The sequence below is a fragment of the Oryzias latipes genome, chromosome 6 (genome assembly GCF_053564925.1).
Source record: "Oryzias latipes strain Hd-rR chromosome 6, Olatipes_Hd-rR_3.1".
NCBI lineage: Eukaryota > Metazoa > Chordata > Actinopteri > Beloniformes > Adrianichthyidae > Oryzias > Oryzias latipes.
Genome location: NC_136242.1, coordinates 33896825 through 33918709, shown reverse-complemented (window position 1 = coordinate 33918709; position 21885 = coordinate 33896825). Strand labels below are relative to the sequence as shown.

The window sequence follows — 21885 nt, the reverse complement described above, 5'->3', positions numbered from 1 at the left end:
CATGGCTTCATTGTGGGCGTTGTGTGATGAACGGACTACGTTGCCCATAATGCAACGCGTCAGTCTCAGCCGAAGGGGAACTCTGCTTCACTCGGAAGCGCAGTTTGACAGACGAGCTCACATCGTAAGTAGCCGATATTTGTCCTGACATCTATTGTATCTGTTGAATTAAATTACAGCTGCTTTCGCGTTAACCTTAATTATTCCCTATGTTTATTTTTGATTGTTTTTTTCCCCGGGCTTGCTAGGCTACATTAGCTGTTAGCCGAACAGTGACCACCGGGAGCTAGCTTAAACTGGAGTTTGTACTTTTAGCAGCTAAAAGTTCACAGTTAAATTGATGTGATGGATGTTTTTCACTGAAATTCAACTACAGCTCCTCTGTTTTTAGCTGTCATGGTTTTATTGTCATTTTAAATCCCCCACCGGGAGGATGTAGTCCTGACAAGTCACACTTTGACAGAAGAAACGCGATTCCTGTGGAAATCTCTGAAGTCAGCAGCTGTTGTTACAACAAACGTGGAGGACTCCTGTTCACGTCTATACCATATATTTATTAATGTTTATTTTTACGTATATTTATAGTTTTCTGTTAGAAATTCAATCAAAATGTTTTAATGTTTCACAAATCTAAAGATCTAAACAGAAAAAGGCCAAATGTAGTTGCTGGTTGTTTCTGGTCTGCTCTTTACCGAAACAATCAGCAAGAAATGGAAATAAAACATGAACTTTTCCCACTGAAATTAATGATTGTTATAATTTAATTGTGTCCAAATATTAGGGTTAAATGATGATCTTAACTGTTTGTCAATAATAATCCATTTGTGTTTGTTTCCTTTGCGATGTCTGAAGTTGAGCAACTGTGGAAGAAAACCGATTCGCTTAGTTTGGGCAAACGTCTGTTTACCTTAGAGGACGAGAAAGAAACGCATTTAAACGGATGTTTACGGTGGCCGAGAGCTGCAAGAAACGCTTATATTTAAGATACAACAACAGATCCCAGAAAAAATGAACAAATACAAGAGAATACACAAGAGCAAACAACGTTAAGCAGCCGGCCGGCAAGTACAAACCTACGGAGCCCGTGTCCTGACATGGAAAAAAGAAAATAGATCTCGTTCCCACGAATTAATATTCCGTTGCCACGAAATAATATTCAATTTCCACAAAATACTATTTCGTTCCCTCGAAATAATTAATTCATACGGATGAAATAATTGTTCGTGTCATAATTCATAAGTCATTCATAAACACGGATGCGCTCTCCGTTCGGCCGGTAACTTCCGTGTCTCTGTGACCCACATTCGTTCAAGAAAGGAACTAGAATGATCAATTTATTATTGTCTCAATGAGTATAAGAAAAATATCGGGCAGCTGGCTGGCCGTCTACCGGGATAGTGTCGTTTAGGGCCGAATAGGAATAATAATATTCAGGACTTGTCTTTTATTAACATACTCTTTAGTTGTCGCTTTACATCCAAAGGCTAGTAGGCTACATGCTATGTAGCCCATCATTTGTCCTATTGTCTTTGAACGCATCACAATTGATTGATTGGTCGAGATGCATCATGGGATATGTGTGATGCATGATGGAAAACATAGCATGTAGTAGGGCTGCACGATATGAAGAAAACTCGCGATATGCGATATTAGTAATTAATATTGCGCTAACGATATAATTTGCGGTATATAAACAATTAGCAAAACAACCAAAAATATTATTCCCATTCCATTACAACAGCTTAAAAATTATACTACAAATGACCCTTGTTGACATAGGAGGCGAACATACAACATAATAGGGCGCCATCCAATTAGTTAACAACGTGACGGGGTCCATCTGATTGGTCAAATGCAGAAAGGGATTCTTTCAATCCATTAAACACTTCAAGCTGCCATAAGATTGTTTGGCCACATCTAAGGTAACCATTTATTGCAAATTTGCTGTCTTTTGCGATATGCATATTGCACAGCTTGATACTGCGATAACGATAAATTTGCGGTATATTGTGCAGGCCTAGCATGTAGCCTTCAGATGTTATGTGACTGCTTAATAAAAAGATAATAATTTGTGGGAAGGAGATATATTTTCTTTTTTCCATGTCAGGACACGGGCTCCGTGTAAAACAGCAGCAGATGGAGAAAAAAAGAAGGAAAGCGAGCAGCTGCTAACGGAGAGAAAATGCCCTTAGTACCAGGAGTGAGGCAAAGCTTTCCCTCGCTAAAGATTAGTGTAATTCTTATTGTAGCAATACACTTAAAAAATGCTTTTGTATTTACAATGTCCACATAAAGAAAACAGTAATAAATAACTTAAAGAAAATCATACACGATTTGTTTTATTATTACGTCCCTTTCTGTTAGAAGCCTTTTCTCCGCTCTTGTTGTTGTGTTTCTGGATTTGTTCATTTGTAACGAGTTTGCTTTTTGTGATTCGGTGTTTGCTGTCATGATCCGCGGTTTGCTGTTGTGTTTCAGTATTTGTCCCTTTGTACTGGGATTTGTTGCTGTTGTATCTTAAATGTAAGCGTGTTTTGCACCTCTCAGCCACCGTAAATGTTACTAAACTAAACACGAAAAGTTACTAACTGTTATGGAAGTCGCACTCCTCCGTCTAAAACCGAACCCTGCGTCGAACAATGCTGAACTGAATTGTGGGGAAAATGAATTGTTGCATAAAAACTGCATACGTCTGCATGTGTTTAATAATAATAATAATGTCTTATCTTATAATGTGTCCATTTATTCTTTCACTCCTACTAATGCAGCCTCAGCTGCCCTGGGGCAGACGGACACACGTCGTGTTAAAGGTGTCAAACACGTGCCGTGTTACATCACAGGGTTCTTCGTTTGCCTTTTAGCAAATTAAAAGAGTTTTCCGAATTTTTTGTTGTTTTGTAAACAAAACAAAAAACGATATAAAACCCAAATATTGAGGTTTGAGGCAAACTGTGGAGAAAGTTAATCATCGCATCCCTAATTAATGGACAGAAACGGGAAGAGAACTCCAGGACAGGTAACAGTTCAAATGAATGAAGTCTCTTCTTCAAACCTCTTTAGGTTTTCTGCAATAAATTCTCTAAAGACTAAATTGCTGCTTCTTACGCTTCGGGGAGTAATTTCACTTTAAAGTAAAAGCTTTATTTTGTAGATAACGCCTGTAATTAGAAACTTGAAAGGATTTGGTCCCACCTTTGAACGTTTTATTTGAAAAGCTGCAACTCGAGCAGAAAAAACGTTTGGTCTTCTTTAGATTGAAGGTTCACTGGAACCTCACTTCATCTATGAACAGCAGGGACATGCGGTCTGAAGGAGAACTTCCCGTAATCCCGCTGTGTTTGAACGAGGAGCCTGTGCTCTGCTGCAGACAGACTTCATTCAACGTTCTGTCCTTCATGTTCACAGCTTCTCCCTGTTCAAACATGGAACAAGACAACAACTCAGAGGTGAGATGACGTCTTTGTGTGTCAAATCGGTAACAAACTCCTGAGTCACCTGCTCATTAGTTAATGCTGTTTGAACACGTATTTCATATTTCACAACCTGCAAGAATCTGTCCATGTTGAGTAAACGTGGTTGTCTGGTGTGGTTGTGTGTCAGGATGAGTCAGTGGGGCGACTGCAGGAGCCCGCAGAGGAGGTGCCGCCCTGTATACCTCCAGGACTCGGTAAGCATGGCGCTGTTTGTTTGCAGAGCAAAAGCCTGGCCTGAGCCAGAAAGGTGGAGATTTATCATCATCCAGTAAAAAGACAACAATTGTTGAAATCAATTTAATTCATTCTGGAAGGTTCAGGTGTGTTTTTTAACATTCTGGTCTGACATTTTTGTGCATAACTTGTTTTTCTTTCTATTTCCATGATCTTGTTTGGTCTTCTTATATAAATTATGTCATTTCCTGGACAGAGTTTTGATCACAATCAGGCTTTTAAGGCCCGTACACACCGGGACGAATATTCGCCAGGCGTTATTCGCCAGCGTTTTTCGCCACGTTTTTTGTGTTCACACCCAGGCGATTTTCGCTGACGATGAGCCGAGCGAACATGCAATTTCATTCCCGCAACTTTACGCTTCTTAAACTCGCTTTTCCCTCAGAAAAAGAGAGCAAGTATTTACGCGCTTGTCAGAATCATACAAAGAAAACATGAATATTTCAAGCACCAGTTTCTCCAACTGGTGCTTGGTTCGGGGATATTTTAGAATGTCCGTCATTATTTCTTCGCGGCAGTGTAGACGCTACTCGGCGTCTATCTTCTTCGCTGGTATGTGTGCTCAGCAAGGCAGTTTTGTGTTTGAGCGCCCCCAAGTGGTGTTTTACTGTAACTTCAGAAGCTCCAGACACGTGTGCAAAAGCGCCATTCTCATTGGTCGAATAGATTTCAACGCGAGGCGTCAAAAAAAACAAACAAACCCGAGGCGTTTTTTTTGACGCTTTGACGCGTGGCGTTTTTTCGCGTCGGTGTGCACACTCTCATTGGTGCCCTTTGTTTAGTCACGAGGCGTTAAACGCCGGCGAAAATCGTCCCGGTGTGAACTGGCCTTTAGGCCTGCACAACAAACTGCAAATGTATGGTTATCGCGACATCAAGCTGTGCAGGACGCATATCGCAGAAGATGGCGAAAATGATGACAAATGGTTTCCTTAAATGCGCTTAAACAATCTCAGTTTAACAAATCAAATAAATCATTCATGCATTTGACCAATCAGATGGATGCCTTCAGGCTGTTGACCAATCAGACGGAGCCTTTTCCGCTAGAGGTTCCCCTGCTATGTAGACGAGGCTCATTTGTGTAACTTATGTTGACTCTTATTTAAACTGTTGCAGTGAAATGGAAATGATGTTTTTGGTTGTTTTGCCATTTGTTCATGTATTCTAAGTGATATCGTCATGGCGATATTGATGATTAATATCCCAAATCGGGAGTTTTCCTTCCGCGTATCGTGCAGCCCTGCTGAGAGTGAAGCATTGCTTCTCATCACTGCTCCCTCCTTCCAGCGGACGGGGAAACGGCAGAGATGCTCTGGCAGCTGCGATCCCAGCGGCGCCAGTCCAGTCCAGAACTCCCGGAAACGGTGACCCGTCTCACTGCCCCCGACGGCAGCGTCCTCTACCTGGTGGGCACCGCCCACTTCAGCGAAAGCAGCAAAAAGGATGTAGCCACGGTTAGTCCGTGAGATGCAGATGTGTGTCTTGGATCGACTCTCTGCTGCTTCAGATCATTTCTCCTTTTTCCTCCCTCTCTCAGTGCAAACGTTTACCTTTTCCTTTCTCCGTCTGCAACCCTCCCCCCCCAGACTATCCGCGCTGTGCAGCCAGACGTGGTGGTGGTGGAGCTGTGCCAGTACCGGGTGTCGATGCTGAGGATGGATGAGAGCACGCTGCTGAGAGAAGCCAAAGACATAAACCTGGAGAAGGTTCAGCAGGCCATTAAGCAGGTTCGCTTCCAGCCGGCGCCATCGAGCGGAGCGGCTGAGGGGAAGAAGACAGCGGTGGATTGGGGGGGGGGGGGGGGGGGGGGGGGGTTGGAGACAGCTGAACAAACACGACTCTAATCCGACTGCAATGGTTGCTGTAATTTACCTTCCAGGAGATTGTGGCATTGAGTCAAAGTTAGCGGGGACTAAAGTCCTGCTGATGGGTGAATCAGACGGATTACTTACAGACAAGCTTTTAGGAGGTTTAGCGTTTCCACACTGGAGCACAAACAGGAAGCACGTAGCTTTAAAAATTTCATTACCCATCAGCCCCAGAAGGCGGGATGAACAAGGCCTTTTGTGTTTCTCTGACAGAACGGGCTGATGTCTGGCCTCATGCAGATCCTGCTGCTCAAAGTTTCAGCCCACATCACAGAGCAGCTGGGAATGGCCCCCGGGGGGGAGTTTCGAGAAGCCTTCAAGGAGGTACGGCAGTCCCAGAACTCGCTTTCATCCACATCCCACTTCTGCTACCACACGATACGTTTTCTCCTGACAGGCTGGACAGGTGCCGTTCTGTAAGTTTCACCTGGGGGATCGACCGATTCCTGTGACCTTCAAGAGAGCCATCGCCGCTCTGAGTCTGTGGCAGAAAGCGCGTCTGGCCTGGGGCCTCTGTTTCCTGTCGGATCCCATCAGGTGAGAACACGTTTGCAGTTCCACCGGTAAAAAAGTCGCATTGTTAGTTTGCTCTGAATTTTGAAGAAAAAAACGGCCAACGTGGTTCTGAACCGTGGAGAGCCCCCGGGTCAAATTTGGCCTTTGGTTTTTGTTGTTTAATTTGTTTCATTTAACAGAATTTTTATTATAATTTTGTTTTTTTTATGTTTGTTTTTTTGGCTGCTGTCAATTACCGTTTCTCAAAATGAACAAACAAAAACCAAATTTGTTTGATTCTAAAAGCCTTGAAGAAAATTGTTGGGGTCTCAAACATTTTACATGTGGAGCCAAAATCCTCAGTTTGTAGTTTTACATGTTTGGCCTTTGAAAGGTTTGATCAGATCAGCTGAAATCAGGATGGAGGAGGAGAAGAGAGTTTGGGGAGTTCATCTTTGCAGTCATCTCCTCCCTTTGTTAATCAAGTTCATCCCAAAGCAAACTTGATATTTTCTTCCACTGTTTTCTGTAAAAAGAAACAAACAACAGAACGTAGAATTGTAAGTGTTGCAGATCAGCACAAAGCTGCTTTTCAAGAGTTGGGGTCTGGAAAGCTCCAGAGTTAAAGAGCTAAACTTCTTCAGGTCTTTATGAACGTCAGAATGTAAAGTTTCCGAACCAGAAATCCAGTTTAAACCTCTGAAATGTTCCGACTTTAGTTCTGCTGTTCTTTGCTCAGCTGTCCTTCATTCTGACGTTCTGGGGTTCAAACCCCCCCCACATCCACAGACCAGGGGGGGGGGGCTTTGTCCTCTGCCGGACACGGCTGGGAAACGCTTTCATCTGATCTCTTTCAGCAAAGAAGACGTGGAGAAGTGCAAGCAGAAGGACCTGCTGGAGCAGACCATGTCGGAGATGATCGGAGAGTTTCCTGCTCTGCATCAGACCATCGTGGCTGAAAGGGACATCTACCTCACGCACAGCCTTCGCCAAGCCACGCGCTGCGTGGAGGCCCCCCATGACGCCCAGAGTGTGTACTTCACTGCACAGAAGTGCTGAGCGGCCCAATGTATTCATGCATAGTTCTTGATGTTACACAATCAGCTGAGCAGACGTGACGGCGCCGTTGTGGTTTTTTAGTGCACCGTCATTCTTAACGCAACACGTCTAAAAAAGTCACCTTGTTGCATCTTTGCTTCGTTTTTTGGACTCGGTTTGTTCACCAAATCAACGTTTGCTGTCGCTCCTGCAGAGGTGCCCGCCACGGTGGTGGGGGTCGTAGGCATGGGTCACGTCCCGGGGATCGAACGAAACTGGGAGAAGCAGCTGGACATCGATGAAATCATGCGGTACGTTTCCTCTGACTGGTTGCTGTGCCTCAAGTCGCCACCGCCGCTCATCCCTTCTGCCTCTCCAGGGTGGCCCCCCCCTCACGGTTCGGCCAGGTGTTCAGGACGATCCTCAGCGGCGTGGTGATGGGAATGCTGGGATACGCCTGCTACCGCGCCGGAGGAAGTTTAGGAAGAAGCCTGTTGTCTTTACCTGGAGTTCAGTCTTTGATGGACACACTGCGTCCACCCCCTGCTTGAGCCCCCCCTCCCTCCCTGACATGACACTTGATCTATTTAAATGATGCATTTATCACCAGTGGCCTTAAAAACTCCAGGCGAGGCTGGATTCCGTTTCCGACGTCTCTGAAGTGATCGAGGACGTCCCAGAGCCCCTTTTCTCTTCATCCTGATGTTTTTGTAGAAACAGAGGGGAACATGCTGCCAAAGAAACCACACCAGTACTTTATCCTGCTTTTTCCTAGATTAATAGTCCCAATCAGAAGAAAATCTGTCTTCATTTCCCCCCTGAGGTGATGGCGCTCTTCTCTTAGCCTGCGTTCTTCCTCCACCACACTGTGGTAGTTTGTCTTCTTCAGCCGGGCTCTTTTCCTAGAAAGCGTAGTTCTTTTCTGAGCGTTCAAACATGAAAACGACTGCATGTCGATGAAATCAATCCAAACCGTGTGAGCAGGAGCACAGCGGCCCGTAAGATGGAGGTAAAGGTCAGCAGCAGCACGCAAAACACAAGAATGAGCATCTCATTCTAGATCCGGTCCGATCTTCCTGCTCTGCTGACAGCCAAGTGCCTGATGCTGCTGCAGCTGGAAGGGCTTCAGTTCAACACAAAAGCCTCACCGACTGTGATAGAAACACGCCGAGGCCGTTTGCTGCTGTTCAAAAAGACACTAATTGTGCCGACTGGACTGTTTTACAGCAGACCCCTCCGTCTTTGTGCATTCTTGTATTTGAACTGATGCCGGCTGGACCTCAGGACCACAATAAATACTGAATCCTCTGGTTTCTGTCTGCGATTCAACCCACAGCATTAACTCACACGGTCAGATTATAATTTATACTTCATTTGTTTACAGGGACGAATGTTTTCATGAACAGCCAGAGAGCTGCAGCGACTGTTAGTGTGCTTTAAATACTGTTTTTTGAATGAAACCAGATCAGAACTACAACATATATCTGCTTTTTCTCTAACTTAAACGGGATGTGCATGTTCTTGTGCAAAGGAAACCTTTGGAGCATGAGACACGAAGCCTTACAGACGTCACCGATGCCTTTTTTCTTCTGAAGCTTTTGAACAAAATGGAGCTGCATCTGTAGGACGGCATCCTGCTGCATGACTGTTTCCCTGAAATAACCTGAGTGTCTACAGACGACAGCTTCAGGCAGTTTTTAGATCATTTTCATGCCTGCTTTATATGTGATTTCTGTACAGAGATTTATACTCTAGATGCATTAATAAAAGGTACTTCAGTCCCTTTGAATCCTTCATCCTATCTCATATGTTTGTCTTAAAACATCACAGGTTTGCAACGTTTAACCCTTGTTCTATCCTAGGCACTTTACCATTGGGAGTTGGGTCATCTAGACCCACTAGACAGTGCTCTGAACCTTTTTTCTTCAATGATTTGTGATCTTCACTGGTGTCCATGGATTACATGAAATCTTTCCACCTTTATCCACCTTTGTCATGGTAGGAAGAACACCTCAATGGAAGGGGGGGTCATCTAAGATAGCACAAGGGTTAAAACTAAGATTTGGTCCAGTTTTGTCCAGACAAAACCCAGTGAGGGCCACAAACTCCCATTTCATGGTTTAACAAAAGAAACTATATTTTTGTGGCCATTCAAATATCAACAGTAGCTTCTAATAATCAATAATCAAAGGATAACTTATACCAGTGTTATATTTTTCTGTTTCACAATTTTTACTTATTTTTGACAGAACCGCAAGAAGGTCCTGTTGTTTTTATCTTTAGTAAATATATTATGTTTGCACCTACTTTCTTTTTGAACAAATCACTTGAATGATTTTGTAAATCTTTCGTCTTAGATGTCTTGTGGTGTTGACACATTTTTCAGATTTTTTTTTGTTTGTTTAGTTTTACATCAAAGTATTTTCTTATTTTTAATCCTTTTTTTTAATCGTCGGTCAAAATCAATTAGTTCTATCGGTAGAGGAGACATCACGTGGTTCCTCATGGGAGGAGAGCACCGCCATTTTGGTGAGGTCAAGTTACTGCTGCAGTGCAGCATGTGAACACATTTTTTGCATAATGCCAGTTCATTGTGCGGGTTTTAACTGCCAAAATCGGAGAAATGAGTCCATGAAGGAGGAAGGCATATCATTTCACAGGTAGGTACTATAATTCTTTTCTTTTAATCTTGCACGGGCTTCATTAATCATACACATGTTGACATGCATGATGTTGCAGGGCTATTATCAGAATGCTGCATGATGTACGGAGAATTTGCTGTCGACATAAATGTAAACTTTATTGTGTTAAACCTATGGACAGTATACTAGGACTAGGTTATTATAGTAATACAGATTTATACATTTCTGACTCAGTGACTGAACTTTTCTTGCAGGTTTCCAATGGATTCAGACTTCAGGAAAAAGTGGAGCAATAAAAAGAGCCAACCCAGATGGATCACTGTGGTACCAACTAATAATACAGTCTGGATATGTTCAAAACATTTGGGAAACAGATTTTGATAAGACGCCAGACTGTTGGCTTGGAACCCGACACCAAACCATCTGTGTTACACCAAATTGATCACTCACATGAATCAGTAAATCTATTGTTTTTCTTCGTTTTTTTAGGGTAAATCTATTGTTGACTTTTGGATTATTGTTGACTTATTATTGATTTAATATTATTTATTGACTTATTATTGATTTATTATTACTAACTTGTTACTTACTCATCGTTGGGCTTTTCTAAATAATTTAAATTACATGTCAAAGAGGTTTATATATATATATATATATATATATATATATATATATATATATATATATATATATATATATATATATATATATATATATATATATATATATATATATATATATATATATACACACACACACACACACACACACACACATATTATAAATTCCAATATATAATTTTATATAATTATAAATTAAATAAAAGCTACTTAGTTGCTACCAAGGGCTGTAGAAAGCATTATTGTCATGTGGGCACCGACGACCTCACCAAGATGGCGTCGCGTTCCGTCGGCCAGGCTTCCCAAGCGGGCGTGTCTCCTCTAGCGATTTTCATTGGTTAAAATTGTCCGTTTAGTTGTTTCCAGTCGGATGGATTTCGGTGTGGCACAAGACTGTCTAACAAACATCCGGTGTTATGTAGAAACAGTGACAAAGGCCGATCACAGATTAAATAGCGTTAACTTCGCCTCGCGGAGCTCGCGCGCGCTCATGGCCTGGTTTGGATGGCTTATCTAGGACGTCGGCTGGGACAGTCACGCGGGTTTTCTCCTCTCGTGTCCTCCGTCAGACTCCTCGGCATGGACGGCATGGGTTCCGCCGCCAGCCAGTCTCCGTTGGAGCGACTCAACTTTGAAAACGTCGTCCTGAAGAAGCTTCCGGTGGATCCGTCCGAGGAGTCCGGCGTCCGGCAGGTCAGAGGAGCCTGTTTCTCCCGGGTGAAGCCTCAGCCGCTGACCAACCCGCGCTTCGTGGCGGTCTCAGGGGAAGCCCTCTCGTTGCTGGGGCTCCGCGGACGGGAGGTCCTGAGCGACCCCCTCGGTCCGGATTACCTGAGCGGGTCTCGGGTCATGCCCGGATCCGAACCCGCGGCTCACTGCTACTGCGGCCACCAGTTCGGGCAGTTCGCCGGGCAGCTGGGAGACGGAGCGGCATGTTACCTGGGAGAGGTGAGGGCGCCTCCGGGCCAAGATCCCGAGATGCTCCGCGAAAACCCGAGCGGGCGCTGGGAGATCCAGGTGAAGGGGGCGGGACTGACCCCCTACTCCAGGTAACCCGGTCCTGTAGAATGGAAGTAACCTTTAAATAAGAAAAAGATCAAACTGACTGTTTTCTGTGGAACAAAAACAGAAATCAGGGTACGTCCGTGACGTCACTTTTCCTCCTTCTCCTTCCCAGACAGGCGGACGGCAGGAAGGTGTTGCGCTCCAGCATCAGAGAGTTCCTGTGCAGCGAGGCCATGTTCTTCCTGGGTGTTCCCACCACCAGAGCCGGATCCGTGGTGACCTCCGACAGCAGGGTGGTCCGGGACGTGTTCTACAGCGGGCGCCCCCGCCACGAGCGATGCTCGGTGGTCCTCCGCATCGCGCCTACCTTCCTCAGGTGAGTGTGGGCGGTTCCACCTTCCTCCTGAGATCTTCAGAGTTCTCTTATCGCTTCTCGTTCGGAAAGGTTTGGCTCTTTTGAGATCTTCAAGCCCGCTGACGAGTTCACGGGCCGGCAGGGTCCCAGCTACGGCCACGAGGAGATCCGAGGTCAGATGATGGATTATGTCATCGGGACGTTCTACCCCGAGATCCAGCAGAACCACGGCGACCGCGTGGAGCGGAACGTGGCTTTCTTCAGAGAGGTGTGTTCAGAGTGCGGAGGACCCTCTGAGGGTTTCAGAGTGAGGCTGACGCTGCGCTGGTCCTGCCTGCAGGTGATGCGCCGCACGGCCCGGCTGGTGGCCCAGTGGCAGTGCGTGGGCTTCTGCCACGGCGTCCTGAACACGGACAACATGAGCATCCTGGGACTCACGCTGGACTACGGCCCCTTCGGCTTCATGGACAGGTCGGCTGCATCCCGTGTTTGGAAGCTTTCAGAAGCTGCCGTCAGAAAACACTTTTGTCTTCTTCTCAGGTTCGATCCAAATTTCATTTGCAACGCGTCCGACAGCTCCGGGCGGTACTCCTACCAGGCGCAGCCGGCCATCTGCAGGTGGAACCTGGTGAAGCTGGCAGAGGCCCTCGCTCCAGAGGTACCTCCTGACCGGGCCGAAGCCGTCATGGACGAGTACCTGGACGCCTTTAACAGCTTCTACCTGGCAAACATGAGGAAGAAGCTGGGCCTGCTGAAGAAAGAGGAGCCTGAGGACGCCATGCTGATCACAGAGCTGCTGCAGGCGATGCACAACACAGGTGAGGTGTCGGCGCCGCATGGCTGTCCTGCAGCGTTCTGCGGCTCAGCTTTCCTTTTCCTGCAGGCGCAGACTTCACCAACACCTTCCGCAGCTTAAGTCGGATCTCGTGTCCCGCTGAGGGTGAAGATGAGGAGGAGGCTGTCAGAAGAGCCACGGACCTCCTTCTAGAGCAGTGCTCCTCCTTGGAGGAGCTCAAAGCTGCCAACAAACCCACTATGGATCCACGGTGAGTCAAACGGAGCCTCTGGGCATAAAAACACTTATTCTGCTCGTTAAAAAGTTACCTGTTATGTTTACAATCTAATACATTACAAACAAGAAAAGGACATTTAAAAAAGATTTATTTTTTTTATTATTTCACAAAATTGATCTTTTCATAGTAAAAGCTGCAGATGCTGATTGGATAACAGGTTACCTGTAGTTTCAACAGTCACCTCCAGGTGGCACTAGTTACATGTTGACATCCTCCTACCAACGATGCACATTTGTCTTCAGTAAAGGACATTTCTCAACCTGAATATCTGCCAACTACTGCAGGCTACTAAATGAAGTCCTTTTGGTTTCTACAGAGGATATTTGGAGCTTTTTATGACAACAGATATAAAGGGGCGGGGCTCTGGGGATTCTCGTTTTGGGTGGATTTTTTCAGGTTTTCAGGAGACTAGTTGATTTGATGCAGCCTAATCCTTACTCCAACATTACATAGCCCATTTATTATTGTTTATTATGAAAAGCTGATTTTAAAATAAATCAGAATAACATTTTTAATTAGATTGATCAATTTAGATGACTATGTAAGATTACAACATGATAAAATTGTTTCCCATTTTTCTGTGGACAGCATCTTAAAGTTTCCCTCCTCTGAGGTGTTCCTATTTATTTACTAGTTACGACGATGACGTTTTTATCCAAAATCTAAAAACCTGTGTAGTTTTCTAGGACATTGTTTCTGCAGAGCGGCAGGAGTTTATCATAAATTCACCTCTGAGTTCTGGGTAGGACTGTAAGCGCGGAGCAACCCCGCCCCCCTTTTTCCCTCCCCATTGCAGAGTGGAGCAGAGCTTCTGGCCCCGCCCAGCTTATTGTCTATACGTCACAATGCCATCTTTTACAAACGACATTTTTCTCATTTGCTCCTGATTTACGGCGATTTGAATAAAGAAATTCTCAGAAATGCCGTTTTAAGCTTAATTTTCTTTATGTCTCCTCCATCATCAGATGAATGCTTTTGAAAACACCAAAAAACACAGTTTTCATCAGAGTCTTTAAATCGGACTGGTGTGTTTATAGTTGCCATGGCAACACTGTGCGTTCTGTTTTAAATGACTGACCTCAGGCCAGTCCAGAAAAAATGAGGCACATTCGCCGCTCCATCCACGGTTAGAGGATGTTTGATTGGCATTTCTGCATGTCAATTAAGTGACGCGCCTCACTGGAAGGAGGACGATTGGTTGACAGATATTTTCAGAAGCGGATCTATATTTCATTTACTTTTAATGATCACTTCCTTGGTGATCGACGTATTGGATGAAGCACCTGTAAATGCGATTGTCCCAGCGTGTGTAGCTCAGAGCCAGAACTGAACCGTGTTTTTCTGCGGACAGCGAGCTGGCGATGCTGCTCTCCATGGCTCAGAGCAACCCGGCGCTCTTCCAGATGATCTCTGACAGGGCGACCATCGCGCGGCAGCTGGAGAAACTCGGCAGGCTGAAGGAGCTGATGGAGACCAGCCAGGAGCAGCTGAGGAGCCAGCAGGCGGAGGAGTGGACCTCCTGGATCCGACTCTACAGGTGAGACGGTTCGATCCTGGGGGGTGGAGGTGTGGGGGGGGTGGAAGTCCAATCCTGACTGTTGAGGGTTTCATCACAACCACAGGAAACGTCTGGCTCTGGAGCTGGAGGGTCAGAGCGATGAGCAGGCAGTCCAGGAGGAGAGAGCGAGGGTGATGGACGGCACCAACCCCCGCGTGGTGCTCAGGAACTACATTGCCCAGAATGCAATAGAGGCTGCAGAAAAAGGAGATTTCTCTGAGGTCAGAGTGCGTAGCTTGTTGAAATGTGACGTGATCTGATGCCAAACCCTCATGTGAACATTTCAGCTCTTCTCTTCTCCTGCAGGTCCAAAGGGTCCTCAGGGTTCTGGAGAAACCGTTCTCCTCTCAGCCGGGTCTGGAGCTGCCTGCGTGGGTGCACGGAGGTGGGGCCGCCGCTCAGGCAGAAAGGGATGAAGAGGAGCAGCAAGAGGAGCCTTCCTCAATGGGAAGAAACCCTGTTCCCTACGACAGCAAGCCCCCATCCTGGGCGCAGGAAATCTGCGTCACATGATCTTCATAACCCCTTCCTCGTTGGCTGCTTTGCCTAAAGGAACAGGGGGGTTGGACGCCGTGACAACGGCCGACAAACCGTCCGCGTGACTTTTTCAGGCAGCAGCGAGGAAGCCCCGCTGCAAGAGGAACACTTCAGAGCAGCAAGGTGACGCAAACGGAACAGGAAGTGAGGAGCTTGGGGTTTCACCTTCAAACAGGAAGTAGGGTTTAACGTTAAATGGCTCAGCGCTCCAAGTGTTGGGGGTGGAGCTCTTTTATTTGAGAAGTTCCTCCAAGCTCCGCCTCTTGTCTCGGTTCTGTCACCTCGGCTGTTAATGAGGAGTCAAGCAGAAAGTCCGGCTGTGACCCGTTTGACTCTGAAGCTCTGGGGGGGGTCACCTCAGCAGCACTATACCAGGTTGGGAGGGGGGGGGGGGGGGTTGCTACATCATTGCTAACCTAAACACGCACAATAATGTATTCAGAGAATTCACCGTATTGACTGTTAACGCAAAGCTGAGACCATCTGCAGTTTGTTCACATGAGGCATTGGACGTCGTAGACGACCGCTGCACCACAGCCTGTCCTCATGTTAAATATATTATTCACGAATAGATTATGATCTGGTGACCAGAGGTCAGTTTGAAAAACACAACCAGACCAAAGTGCTTTCAGATCATTCAGGCTTATGGGTTTCTGACAGAAACTTTTCTTGGTTTATTTTAATAAAGATTTTTAAAAACAGGAACTCAGACTTTTCCTTTCAGAATAAAACATCCGGAATAATGGATCATCTTCATGTTCCTCCTGTCTGTCTTCACATTTCTCTAGAAAGTTTCCAAAGCGCGTGCTTGTCATAGTTTCTTCCCAGGCGTGTTACAGCTTGTCCCAAGCACGCGCTCAGTCTTTGACTATTCAATTTCTATGAATCGCGCCTGTATCTGCTTCACCTTTAATTATTGCCCTGCTGAGAGTCGGGAGTGGCCTCGTGCGCCCTCAGGGTGCGCCCCGCAGGCGCTGCACGCGCAGCCGGCGCGGGGCAGCTCATAGGTAGGATCCGGGACGATGGGCGTGTAGCGCCGGAAGAGACGCGCATCACACAGGAGCTTCCCGCACGCGGCGGCTTGGACTTTAGGAGTAACGAAGATGAGTTTGCGGGTGAGACCCGGTTATTCCCGGCAGGAGGTCAACAAAACGTCGTGGGAAGTACCGGATCGGTACCGGGACCTGAAGCAGGTGGGCTCGGGAGCGTACGGGACGGTGTGGTAAGTAAATGAAACCTGCGGGGGAAGTTCTGGTCGTTGCGCAAACAAAGAGCGCGCCGGGGCAGATGGTGCGGGACGCGGGGACAAAGGGGCGCCCGTGCGCTCCGCCGAACACGCCGCTCCACTTCCTGATGTGATGGAGGCGCTGGCGGCTCGCAGCCGAGCCCCGCCGTCCCCGCGCAGCCCACGGTCAGCTGTTGGGTGCACGCGCGCACTGGAGGGTGAAATCACCTGTGTGCGCGCAGACAGGTTTCCAGAACAATGGGGAGTGTCTGTCACGCAGCTTCTGCGCGTCTTCGCTTCGGCGGCCTTTTGTTGTCATTCATTAACCCGGAGGGCGGCGCTGTGCTGCTCTGACGCACTCAGAACAGCCTCATTACACGAGAACACCTTAATGAAACAGCTGGGGCGCATGCGCAGAGGCTTTGGCTTGTTCAGGTGATGTTACACGAAAAACAAGTTTTTCGTTTCGAGCAAAGCAGAGCGGCCTTTTCCTCCCGAGTTACAGGGAAGTGACTCGACTAAAGGCTGACTTCCTGATACCTGTTGGCTTTTCCCTCCAGCTCAGCAACAGACTCCAGAACTGGAGCCAAGGTGGCCATCAAGAAGCTCTACAGACCTTTCCAGTCGGAGATCTTCGCCAAGCGGGCTTACAGGGAGCTGAGGCTCCTCAAACACATGAAACATGAGAACGTGAGGCCCCGCAGACCCCTGTGCCTCCCTGTCCTCACATTCCAGATTGTTTTGAAACCAGAGCATGCACTCAGTGTGTTCCTGTCGCGCAGGTGATCGGCCTGCTGGACGTCTTCACTGCAGACCTCTCCTTGGACAGATTCCTTGACTTGTAAGCCGTTTTTCTGCCGCAACATTCCCCATTTCCGCTATTGTACCTGAAAACGTAGTTTCCCCCCCAAAGTTATCTGGTGATGCCGTTCATGGGGACGGACCTGGGGAAGCTGATGAAGATGCACAAGCTGTCGGAGGACAAGATTCAGTATTTGGTGTATCAGATGCTCAAAGGCTTGAAGGTGGAGGTTCTGCTCTGGTGCTTTCCTCATCCGTCTCACTGAATCGTTCAGCCCCCTAAACTTGTGTCTCTTTATTGCAGTATATTCACTCAGCTGGTATCATTCACAGAGTACGTCTTACATTTGTAATATAGAGATATTTTTAAATCATAAATATTACAATGTTCAGACTTTTTCTGTTTTTAATTTAAGGATCTTAAGCCTGGAAATCTCGGCATCAACCAAGATTGTGAACTTAAGGTAAACTTGTTCACCTGATTAAAACTTATTTTCAAACACTTTTTATAATAAGGGCTTAGATTCTGGGATGTAATCCTGCTGTTTCCTCAGATCTTGGACTTTGGGTTAGCGCGGCAGACAGACAGCGAGATGACGGGGTACGTGGTGACCCGCTGGTACAGAGCGCCGGAGGTCATCCTGAGCTGGATGCACTACACTCAGACCGGTAATGAACGAACGCCTTGGCTTCACGGCAGAGGAAAAGTTGGACCTGTTGGAGGCGCTCTTAGTTCCAGTTATCACAGGGAAACAGTTGAAGACAAAAACATGGATGATGGCGTCCCCCAGGGGCCAGTGTTGGGTCCCAAATTCTTTTTTTTTTTGTGGGAGTACTTCTCACTGAGGACACAGATTTTGGATTTTGCTGTAACGTTTGGACTCTGTTATCTCAGAATGAGGTGAAATAAAAACAAGGACGGACAAGTTAAACTATGAAATATATATATTAAAAGAAAACAACATGTACCACAGAAAACACTCATCCCAATTAAAAACGGACTCAGTTCAAATGCTTTGCAAAACCAAAAGTTTTCAGTTGACTTTTAAAATAATCTACAGAGTCTAGAGAACGCAGGGACACGGGATCTCATTCCAGAGTTTAGGAGCAGGGATCCGTCTCCTCCGGTTCGGAACCGTGTGTCAGGGAACATCAACAAGTTCTGATCCACAGACCTCAGTGCACGAGATGGTCTGGAAGGCGTTCGCCATTTTGGCAGGCTGTACGAATATGCGATTACAAAATCCAGTGCCCCGAAAATTTCCCAGAAGCCTCTGCAAAAAAGAAAAAAACACAGAGCGTCAGTGCTCACGAGTTTAGTGAATGTCGCCCACAATGCTTTGCATTTGAACAATGTGTCATTTGAAGAAACGTGTGTGTAAATAAATTAGAAGGAGCTGCATTTCCAGTTTGATCCGTTTTAGAAAGTTCTTTTATTCAACAGTGAAGAGATTCCGATTGTTGTCAAGGCTGCATTCTGGGATGGCAGCAGGTCACTGTTCTCGACTTCCAAATGACCCAAATTCATTGAAATTCAATCGTAGTTGTTCGTTTACAAAGTCAGAAACGATTCTGTAGCACAGAATCCACAGATAATGTGCGGTAGTTCAAATATGGAACCAGCTAAAAACATGAGGCATTTGAACAAGAATGAATAGATTTACAGTTTTATGGATCTTTTTTTCAGTTTGTGTTCATAATATTTCAGTAGATAAATTAATTCAAAATGCTAAATAAGTTTTTAAAAAGACTCATTTCAAGGAAAATAGTGCTTTTAACACGTTCTTGTACTATTTTTATGAAGAAAATTACGATTAAAACTGTTTCTGAATGTTTCTCTATTGAAATGAGGCGAATCAAATACTTCCTGATGCTTCCACTGTCAGACAAATAGATCCATGAACGTCTTTGTTTTCCTCGTCTTGCTTCACCTTCAACAACTCAGAGGTGAATTTCTGATGAACTCCTGGAAATCTCCCAGAAAACGTCTCTGCTTTTTAGATTTGGGCTGAAAGCATCATGATAAATCACTGGGAACAGAACAGATCACTAAGGATCAGACTCTCTTCAGACTTGGTTTTAACCACAAGGTGGCGCACTTTCCCTATTTTGTTGTATAACTTTATGATGAAATCTCTGAAGACACAATGACCTCACTGACCTTCATGTTCTTGTGTGTTTTTTTTCCTCAGTGGACATTTGGTCCGTGGGCTGCATCATGGCAGAAATGCTTCAAGGAAAACCTCTTTTTAAGGGCAACGATCGTATCCTTTTAGCGCTCCTCCTTCTTTGGACTCTTCTTCTTGTTTCTTTTCTAAGATTGATTTAAAATTCGGGATTCTGTCAACGTTGAAGCCTTGACCTCTGCCTCTCAGACCTGGATCAGCTGACTGAGATCATGAAGATCACAGGAACACCAAGTCCAGAATTTTTGTCCAAACTTGTCTCTGAAGAAGTGAGTTCCCTGTCCTCTACAGCTCTCCGGAGTCCCGACACCTGAAGGAACATACTTGTGTGTAGACTCGGAAGTTGTATTTTAGAGGGGTTAAACAGATTCCACCTTTATTTTGTCTGCTAGGCTAAGAAGTACCTCAAAAGTCTGCCAAAACAGGAAAAGAAAGACCTTCAGAAGGTGTTTCCCTCATCTGATGTACACGGTAGGACTGCCAACTCTTTTCTCCCAGCAGCGTCCGTCAGAACTTTTCCACTTGAGGTGCTTTTGTCTCCTCCAGCCGTCTCTATGATGGAGAAGATGCTATTGCTGGATCCAGAAAAACGAGTCACGGCCGCTGAGGCGCTCACGCTCCCTTACTTCACCGAGTTCAGGGACAGCGAGGAGGAGAAGGAGGCGCAGCCATACGACCACTCCCTGGACAACGCGGAGCTTTCTGTGGACCAGTGGAAACGTAAGGATGAAGCCAAAAGGATCCGTAGTGCGGATGGAGAGGCGGAAGCATTGATTTAAGAGCTGCCATCCTTCTCTGCAGGTCACACATTCACAGAGATCTTGACCTTCAAGCCCGTCCTGCCGGACTCCAAAGAAACCTCTCTTTAAGAAAGGCCTTGGACCTCTTTTGGAGATCAGATCAAACTAAGACTCCTTCAGCAGGAAAACCTTTGGATCACAACGTTTGATGAACGTTCTTCAGACTTGATGAGGATCCTTTTCTAGCCCAACCTTCAATCATTTAACATTTTTCATGTTTCTGAAATGATGAAAACTTAAAGCTTCGCTTTGAATCGTTTATATAACTGCTATTCTTGAAAGAAACCTCTAAATTTGAGCTTTTTAACAGAAAGTTAAAAAAAAAAACACCACATAACCTGACCTCCTGCAGGAGAACAGGTCTGCATCCTGACCTGAGGGTCCTGCACCTTTTCTGCACCACAGACTGCTTCTGCTACTGATTGTAGTTTCCAGGACATTTGTGTTGTTGGGTTCAGTCCTCACTGAACTTTTGCAGTTTGAGCTTAAAGATGAAACATTCTTCTCTTCCGTCACTAATGTGAAGTTAATGAAGAAAACCAAACTCTTTTCCATGAAAGATGTTTTCTCTGCAAACTGTTTTCATGTCAAAGTTTCACTTGAACTTTGCATGAAAAAACCTCACTGAAAAAATCAACGGAATAAATCCTGTTTTGCAACAAAAGTTTGGTTTGTTGCAGTTTGTTCTGACTTGCAGGCCTTTCTAGACTAACTTCAGTCTTTGACTCTCATAACGTTTTCTTCGTTTGTCTTTTTCTTCTCAGCATCTGCGGATGAATTCTTTGTTCTGCTACATGACCTGTAGCTTGTTGGACAGATGGACTCATGTTTGACGGCAGAAGTTTTTTATGTCCAGAGTTCACGATGGAGAGTGAGGTCGGGAGTCCAGAACTTTGAGCTAGAAAGCTTTCTGCCAAACCTAAAGATGTTCGTGGCTTCCACACTTTCCTTCTTTGCTTGGTGCTTATTAACCATTATTGAAAACTGTTTAGGCCTTTTTCACACAGACTGAAAAAAAACACTCAGAGGCTTTTACATGTAATCCAGATTAACTCCAACTCCAGATTCTCTAAAACTCCAGATTCCCACCAACTCTAATTCACATGTAATCCAGATTCACACCAACTCTAGATTCACATAAACTCCAGATTCAAATGAATTCCTGATTCACATGTAATCCAGATTCAAACCAGCTCCAGATTTTCTAAAACTCCAGATTCACACCAACCCTAATTCACTTATAATCCAGATTCACACAAACTCCCGATTCAAATGAACTCCTGATTTGCATGTAATCCAGGTTCACACCAACTACAGATTAAAATAAATTCCTGATTCACATGTAATCCAGATTCAAACCAACTCCAGATTCACACAAACTCCCGATTCAAATGAATTCCTGATTCAGATGTAATCCACATTCAAATGAACTCATGATTCGCATAAACTCCAGATTCACATGTAATCCAGGTTGACACCAGCTCCAGATTTTCTAAAACTCCAGATTCACACAAACTCCAGATTTAGAATCAACAGGATTCCATCTATATTCCTTAATTCTTGCTTGTCTAAGAAACTTAATTTTCTTTCACTGATGAAATCCGCCTTTAATGGTTTTATAGTTGTACATTTGATCTTGGTAAAGAATCCTCATTTAATATTTGAAGTTTTGCACCACTTAGGTTCCTATTGACCATCAATTTATGCCACATTCATTCATCACTCTGTCTTTTGAGAGCATTAGACAGAGTTTAGACAATGAAGCAGAAAATCAGTCGTCAGTCAGATCAAACTTGGAACACAATTTTCTCCTTTTTTAAAAAGTTTCTTCCTTTTTCCCCCTCAGTTTTAAATGTTTAGATTAAAGTCTCTGAAGGATTTGATATTTTCATGTTCATGACTTCAACACCAGGTGGCAGCATGTTAACATGCAGTTTCTTTTGGCTCTTTCTGAAGCAGTGGATCCATGTTCAGC

At 45.3% G+C, this 21885-nt stretch overlaps 3 protein-coding genes across 4 annotated transcripts; all 3 read left to right on the top strand.

Moving 5' to 3' along the window:
- The first annotated feature begins 1 nt into the window (after position 1).
- Positions 2–8897, top strand: trabd (TraB domain containing). Its single transcript, XM_004070206.5, has 10 exons — positions 2–124; positions 3406–3446; positions 3601–3667; positions 4995–5161; positions 5294–5434; positions 5789–5899; positions 5973–6112; positions 6928–7100; positions 7323–7419; positions 7488–8897. The coding sequence occupies exons 2-10, from the start codon at positions 3423–3425 to the stop codon at positions 7657–7659; spliced, it is 1092 nt and encodes a 363-aa protein (XP_004070254.2). The 5' UTR covers positions 2–124; positions 3406–3422; the 3' UTR covers positions 7660–8897.
- A 1838-nt stretch (positions 8898–10735) lies between these two features.
- On the top strand, positions 10736–15603 carry selenoo1 (selenoprotein O1). The gene is made up of 9 exons (XM_004069864.5): positions 10736–11419; positions 11548–11751; positions 11821–11998; positions 12071–12201; positions 12271–12548; positions 12614–12776; positions 14155–14340; positions 14426–14582; positions 14668–15603. Exons 1-9 carry the CDS (start codon positions 10875–10877, stop codon positions 14881–14883), a joined length of 2058 nt encoding a protein of 685 aa, XP_004069912.3. The 5' UTR covers positions 10736–10874; the 3' UTR covers positions 14884–15603.
- Positions 15604–15748: 145 nt separating this feature from the next.
- On the top strand, positions 15749–20574 carry mapk12a (mitogen-activated protein kinase 12a). Of its 2 annotated transcripts, none has more exons than XM_004069863.5 (12): positions 15749–16120; positions 16684–16813; positions 16906–16964; positions 17037–17148; positions 17229–17258; positions 17341–17388; positions 17479–17593; positions 19117–19188; positions 19300–19379; positions 19503–19581; positions 19657–19830; positions 19912–20574. In XM_004069863.5, the coding sequence occupies exons 1-12, from the start codon at positions 16002–16004 to the stop codon at positions 19977–19979; spliced, it is 1086 nt and encodes a 361-aa protein (XP_004069911.1). In that variant the 5' UTR covers positions 15749–16001; the 3' UTR covers positions 19980–20574. The 2 variants fall into 2 exon arrangements, with proteins under 2 accessions (XP_004069911.1, XP_078805559.1); XM_078949433.1 differs by lacking the exon at positions 15749–16120 and adding an exon at positions 16151–16558.
- Positions 20575–21885: the final 1311 nt, after the last annotated feature.